Raw genomic sequence first — 7,883 nt, forward strand, 5'->3', positions numbered from 1 at the left:
TTATTTCCTTATACTTTTAATTCTTCTAACGGACAAATTGCATACTTATGAATAGAATATGATCACTCTAGGATGCATCCCTACCTATTTCTTCACAAGTGTGGACCTCGTGTGTTTATTCCTGTGATGTGTCTCTGGCACCACTCGAGCTCCGGTCGCAAGCGATTCTTCGGTAACTGGCGGTTCAAGAGGTGAGAGACTATGTTCATCAGGTGGGGATAACGGGGACCCCGCCCGATAGCCGGCTATAAAATGCCGCTACGGGAATCGGGCCCAACCAGTCTTAATCGAAACAAGAAGCTCCATTTTTTCCTTCCGCGCCTAAAGGAAAGGCCCCGGTGAATCAGTCGTGAATTTCTCGAGATCATGAAGCTCGTCGTCAGGTTTGCCTTGCTGTGCGTCGCGGTCGCCTTCGTCACCGCCGCAGGTATCACGGAACAAGAACGACCAAAAACTTTCCGGAGGCTGATACCCGCTGACGTTCTTCGTGGTAAGTGATGATATATCCTCGTCAATTGATTTATAAAAGAAGCTTTACAGAAGCCGCCTGTAAATTAATTCATTTTCAGTTAATATCACATTTTATCTACTTGTCAAATCTTTGAATCATATTATGATTAAATGTGCGATAAAATCAATCAGAAAAATCACAAGTCGCATTCAATTATACAATAGAATATGATTATACATAAGTCTATTAGTGATAGAATAAGATATATAATACTGTAATCTTTCTTCTCTCTACTCAGTGAAAAATAGCTCCGAAGGGATCATAAAAAATATTTTTACCATGAAATATTTTTAATTATTGTTGAAATAATAATGGATTTCAATATATATAATATGATATTAATATTATTTGATAATTTGTAGAAAATGATATGTATTTGACAATACAATTTGTGTTAAAAATGCGAGCAAATAGTGTGATAAGTAATATGTTAATTTGTCGTCGAAAGAAAAGTTTAGGTCAGTGCGTTCTTTTTTTCCATGCAGAAAATTTAAAAATAATATAATACTATTTATGCAGATATATTATTATTTATGCAGAAAAAATACAGATAAATCGTAATTTACAAATGTCGTAACACGTTCTTTGAAATGTGTTTGTGAGATGAATAAGTATATGTTTACAAGTTAATTCTATTATTTATATATTAAGATTTGTTAAACATAAGATATATATTTTGATCAAGTTTATTAGTGCGTTTTTAAAATACAAAAATGGACCGCAAATAAAATAATAAAAATTATACAATGTTCATACAAACGCGAATTCTATAAAATAAATTAGCAATATAATTCTTTTCTTGAAAGCGTAACTAAATTTGAAAAAGGATGATCTCACACATCAATTGAGAGAGAAGCACTGTTAAGTATCTGGCCGAATTTCAAAGAACAGTGCATACGACCTACAAGTGGGACGATTGTCATTACTTTCAACCGGTCCTTGAAAGATACTCAACTGTCTTATGATGTCTAGTCACGCATTAAAATCACTGTCTCGGAATCTCGATGACATGCTAAAGTATCGCTAAAATCATTCGCGGGAAGAAAAGAAAACAGCGTAATTTAAATCGATCATTTTTAAAACTCATTAATTCGAATCTATCATTTTTCTTCAAGATAAACAAAATAATACTCTAAAAAAATTCTACATTAAAGTAACGTGAAATATCTGAAATATTCAAATATAGAATTTATTCAGATTCTCTTCGAAATTGATTCCATATTATAAATAGAAATAAAAATTACATTCAAACATTTTCTAAAGTAAAAAATATTTACAAAATTAATATTTCTAAAGGATATTGTGCAGCCAATTTAATTTTGTTCAAAAAGTAACTGTATAAATTGCGAATTCACTTTCGATCTCGAATCGAAATCTTTACTATCGATATTCGGATACAAAAAAGTCACGGACAGTTTCTTATAATTACCGCAATCTCATGGATTCTAAGATAAGATTCTATAAATCCTTGCTTATTCTTCGCCCGTTTCCCCTCGTACTGACCTTGCTAGAGAATATCACTTTTTTATTCCGTAATAAACCGTCTCCTTCCGTATTTATCCATGCGTGTTTTTGATACGCGTAATTTCCGTGGTTTTTTTTATCTCGAGGGTGCGGTTCCTGATTCACACGATGTATCAGTGATATTTCATGGACAAGTCGAGAAAAATAGGAATCGCACATTACTCTCGGCGTCAAGATCACGAGATCGCGTGAAAGTTTCGTGTTGTAACCATCACCTTATGATCCCCTTACCGGATACCAGTTTTGCTCCGTTCCTTCTCCCTTGTCCAATATCATTTTCTTCTTTATACGATCTATATAGGGTGCAGCAATGGCCAATTTCTCTTTCTCGATATGAATGTATCGTTAAGAAGAGACCTTTAAGAGAGAACCTATTATGTTAAACATAATTATAACGTAATACAAAAATAATACACGTCAATATCACAATTTGAAAAAAATAAAGTTTAGTGTGATTTCAAATTGTAATGTGTTACTAGATGAATCCCATGATAGCTATGAAACATTTACCTACATTTACAATTTTGTTAGCAGATTATTTAAGTATTAAATTTCAAATTAATGTTATCTCTCGATTAATTAAGAAAATAGTATATATACAAGCAATCTTTTATTCCATTATTTCAGAGAAATTGTCGTTTTAATGCGAGATTTTATAAATTATATTCTGTGATAAAAATGCGCGACCGCAAGCGATGATAAATCATAATTTGAGAGCTTCTCAGAGAGAAAATCCTTGATATTCGCATAGATGCGACATATTCCTTCTATCGATCTTTAATTACCGTGGCCTCGTTCTTTCCTATTTGTGAAGTAAAGACCCTGGATTTCCATGAATAATCGAATTACTCACGACGACGGAGAAAATTATGCGACCTCGTTGCTCGAATTGTAGCGAATGGCAGCATCACGTACTGGGTGTGGAAACTTACGAGAAAGATAGATCTCCTCGTTGGTCGCATCTTAGAAGGTTACAGATGTGCCCGAAGATTCTGCGTTGAATATGTAACACGAGTATAAGTCTCTCTCGACACTCCTTTAGTTCTCCTCCTGAAAAGATAACACAATGAACCTTTCATACATTCTTTATATGGTACACATATGTACGTGTATCTGTGCTATTATGGTTAAAAGAATTATACCGGAGAGTGAAATTGTGCGGTAACATTTCCTGCATACGTTTATCGCATACAAAGTATCATCGTTATTTGAAAGCGAAACGTCCGTGAAAACTAACAACCTCCGTCTAATCGCCAGAAATGACAACTGGTACGCGCGATGAAAGTACAGGCGAAATCAAGTACCATAAAATCGAAGAAAGATCGACTCGTTCACCTGCATCATGAGACTTTCGAAAAAAATTATTGAAGCGCCAAGAGAACCGTACGATTTCATAATATAATTACAAATTATAACTTTTCTCTTTTCTCGTTTATCCTATGTTAACTTCTTGATTGCCGAGTTAGATTCATTCTAGGAAGACATAGAATCTTTGCGAAAGATATCGACATTCTCTGTATTTTGAAATAAAACGCCCATATGGTAAAAAATGAGACAGAAAAAAAATATCGCGATAACATGAATAAAATTTTAATCAAAAATGTTGTTTAATTATAAGTTTTCCCAATGATATTTCTGCTCAAATTCGTTTTTCATTATATTTTACTGAAAATTAATAAAATTTTTTGTTTTAAATGTATCTTTCATTTAAATTTTTTACTTTAACCCTTTAATCAAAGAATTTTTTTAAGAAAGCTCTTTTGATTTCAAGATTGTCCTTTTTGGGGTTTTTCGAGTTGTCAAGTAAAATTTCACGAAATGAATCATCCCCAAACAATCTCGAAGGGCTGGTTTTTAAATGAGAAAATGTTAACCCTTTAAAAGGTCGACGCCCATTTACTCTAAAAATTTGGGCGTTGTCCCCGTTGCGCAAAAGGTTGCAACCCACCGATCCGACGTGTGACAGTGAAAGGTTTTTCCTTGAAGTTTCTAGCACAATCACTGCCGACGATTGGGCGACGACGATAAGGAAAACTATATACATAGATGGGTATCGAATTACAATCAAATTAGCCCCGTAATGCCGTCATCTATTGCACTCGTCATCGTGTCGAACCCCGGTTCTATATCGAGGAAGTGAAATTTTCCAAAATGTACAGAATAAGAAAAGCAGATTATTCTTCAAAAATATGTTCGCATATAATAAAAAAGATTATATTAAAAAACGAAGATTCTTTCATCAAGAGAAAAAAAAATTGATCTGAAATTGATAATTAAACGATTAGCCGTTAAGATAAATGTTACGAGTAGAAGATGTTGCATACGAAACATCTTCGATCGTTATCACCGACAATGATTAATTTCATTGCCTGTAATGTGCAATACTATATTAAGAGCTTTATTACATCTCTTCTCTCTCGGCTCTCTTATCTATCCCATCATTTAGATCGCTAATTAACGAGCAATATTATAGTGTGGCAAACATTAACACCGCTTAGGTCCGGCGCACACGGCGCATTAGAAAGTAGCGACACTTTTGGCGCGTAACGAGGTAATGAGATAATGTATGCACACGTGAGTGAGCGCATTATTAAGGAAATGCAATCACCGCGCGTTTCATCCGTTTGCCTTTTACTTTCATATGCATCATTGTCGGTGAAAATCGAGCGCGATTCGTTAAAAAAAGAATCCGTAAATTTTTCAGCAAATTCCTCTACAGATTTGCTTTATAGTTTTTCCTTAATTTTATCAATAATATAAATATTTCGCGCACTGCGTTCTGTCATAATAAACTCTAGATAATGAGAAGACGTCAATCTACTATTAATAAATCAGTCTAATATCCTAATATTCTCCATTTAATTTGTTGTCTTCTCTAATTAACATCTCCTAATCAAAATATCGCTACGCGTTGCAGACTTCCCTGGCATGTGCTTCGCGTCGACCAAGTGCGCGACCATCGAGCCGACGAAGACGTGGGAGCTGTCGCCGTTCTGCGGCCGTTCTACTTGCGTACCCGCTGATGACAATTCCGGACGTCTATTCGAGTTGGTAGAGGATTGTGGCCCGCTACCCAAAGCCAATCCTAAGTGCAAGCTGTCCGAGAAGACCAACAAGACTGCGAGTTTCCCCGATTGTTGTCCGATCTTCGAGTGCGAGGAGGGCGTTCAGCTCGAATATCCGGATATCCCGACCTTGCCACCGCCGACCGGAATAGAAGCGGAAACCGCAAATGCGCAGCCGGAGGAGGCACCGAAAGCCTAAATCGGTAGCGTCCCAGAAGCTACCCCGGGGAAGAAGGTTGCGGTGTAGCCTCCTCAATGCGATTAATCGGACCTGGATCATCTTAAATGTCGAAGAACACTGCCTGATCTACGAATAACGTGTCAAACATTCATTTGAGAATCTTCTTTTTCGAGAACACATCGAAATATGATTGCGTATATATAAATACATGAGATGTATTTAAATGAAATTCCTTGGATTGTTTCAACAATGCGGAACTAGTTAAGTCAGCTATTATTTAAAGAAAATGTAAATTGTCGCATAAATAAATAGCGAACGCTTAACTTTAGGTACCAGACATCTTTCATATCTCGATTATCTATGTAGCTATACTAATTGCTCGATTATAAATCATAGGATTGTGCAACATTTATACCGATACGAGGCCATACCGTGATACCGCTCACCGCCCAACGTGATCCGATTCCGTACACATGATCCAGATTAAGCTACTTAATTATTGTATACAAATTTCAGACCGCGCCTTTGCAAACCACGAGCACGATAAAAACTTTCGATGCACTCAATTTACCCTGATTTATTCGTTCTCACAATTTTATTGTAAAGCCCTTATAACTTGTCATATGCGCTCGTTATTAATTTTTTCTCATGTTCTATAACTGCTCGATCCTTGAGTACGTTTAATAACAAAAATAATTCCACTCAAAAAATTACAAAAAAATAATACACAAAAAATATAAAAAAATATCAAAAACTAGTTATTCTAAGATTAAGATGCGGAGTTTATAAAAGAAATTCGGCGCAAGTTTAATTTTTCAATCAAAACTTGCCGAAAGAGATGCTACCTTGTGTTATACTATTTCAAACCAATTGCAAGAGCGGTCGAAAAGTTTTAGAATTTTCTTAATGCCTTCTAATGATACTTATAATCGGTAATGGCGCACCACTCTTTAGTTAAGTTGACTTAAGCCTTCCTTGGCATATGACAAATTTTTTTTATAGCAGAGTTTGGCATATGTATTGCAAATATGTGTGATTGTAATTATATGTGATTAAATTAATACTTATTTAATTCAGTCCGCGTTGCACTCTTTGTCCTTTGTTCGTTCTCAATTTTTTCTTGTTCTTATTTTCCATTTTCTTGTTCCAGTTTTCCATTTCCTCGCCTTCGCTCCTATTTCCTCGCTCTCATTTCATCTTTGAATCTAAAATCAACATAAAATTATATAATTCCATCAATAATTTGGAAAAATAATCTACATACATATATGTCAAAATCAAATGTTTAAAAGTGCTCCCAAATGCGTAGGCATAATTAAATATTTATTATAATTTATCTTTATAAATAATACATAATATGAGAATGTTTATGATTAAATATAAAATATGGCATTGCTTACAAAGTGTCTTTGAGATAAAAGATATGATTTTATGTAACTATATTCAATATAAAAAATCGCAGAACTTTTAATAATAAAATTTGAAGAAAGAAACAGAAGAAAATTAACGGATTGAATAAAATAAAATATTGCCTTTTGTTTAATTTTGAGTTAAAGAAGAATGTTAATACCTACAAGCTTGCATACAAATGCATAAAAATTAACAGAGTAATTATAAATGCAACACGAAATTGAATACCGTGTATTTTTATATTTTAAATAAGTGCTCTTTTTTCTTTTTATTTTATGATTTACGAATGACATTCAACATTTGGAAAACACGGATTTTAAATGTTTTATGCAACGATACTTCGAGGAAACGTAAGTGATGACTAACATCATAAAAGTAGGCGAGAAGCAAACAAAATTTTCAGTCTCTACCCAAATAAATCACGAAAGACCTACTTTCTCCCAGATATCTGTACTTCTCATCATTTCGAGTTTCGGTTTTAATTAAAAAGGATAAAAAAAGAAATATGTTTTAAAATCGAAATTAAATCGATTATGATCATTCAGATATATATGCATACAGATTCCTATATTATAATTAAATATTTGTTTTGTAATTCAAAATAGAGTTGTATAATTGTATGTAACGAATGACGCACATGTGATAACGCGAATGTTTATCTATTAAATCTACAAAAGACATAGATATAGTTATAATTATTTTCACATACTTTTCTTCCAACTGTACAATAATATTAATAAAAATTAGAAATAATCGACACACGATGGTCGTATAAAATTAGAAAATAAAATATAAAATATTGTATTAATAAAAATTAAAAATATAATATTAATAACATTAGAATAATATTAATTAGAGTTGCAATTTTATTTATACTCTGCTACCCATCATTATGTAATTTTATATTTTTATCTATTTATATAAAAAAATATTTTATATAATTGCTTTGTACTCTAAATAACTGATTAATCCACATCTGTTGTTCAGAAGTAAGTTGACCCCAGGTCAAGAACTTTATTATTTGTTCAAAGAGAATGAAGAAGTAGGTCGATAATTTGAAATTCTATAATTTTTGAGTTAATCCGGCACGGGGCAGCACGCACTGAACCTACACGCCGCGCTTCAAGCGTTTCGATTATCGAATCGATCGGGGATGAACTGCCTCGTCATCGACCTGGGCTTTGCTCCTGGG

General features: G+C 33.7%; 1 protein-coding gene across 1 annotated transcript; it reads left to right on the plus strand.

Moving 5' to 3' along the window:
- The first annotated feature begins 242 nt into the window (after positions 1–242).
- Positions 243–5,609, plus strand: LOC146723815 (uncharacterized). Its single transcript, XM_085481021.1, has 2 exons — positions 243–490; positions 4,953–5,609. Exons 1-2 carry the CDS (start codon positions 367–369, stop codon positions 5,297–5,299), a joined length of 471 nt encoding a protein of 156 aa, XP_085337147.1. The 5' UTR covers positions 243–366; the 3' UTR covers positions 5,300–5,609.
- Positions 5,610–7,883: the final 2,274 nt, after the last annotated feature.

Source organism: Nylanderia fulva, unplaced genomic scaffold (genome assembly GCF_048542155.1).
Source record: "Nylanderia fulva isolate GAGA-0341 unplaced genomic scaffold, ASM4854215v1 Scaffold1660, whole genome shotgun sequence".
In the NCBI taxonomy this organism is placed as follows: Eukaryota; Metazoa; Arthropoda; class Insecta; order Hymenoptera; family Formicidae; genus Nylanderia; species Nylanderia fulva.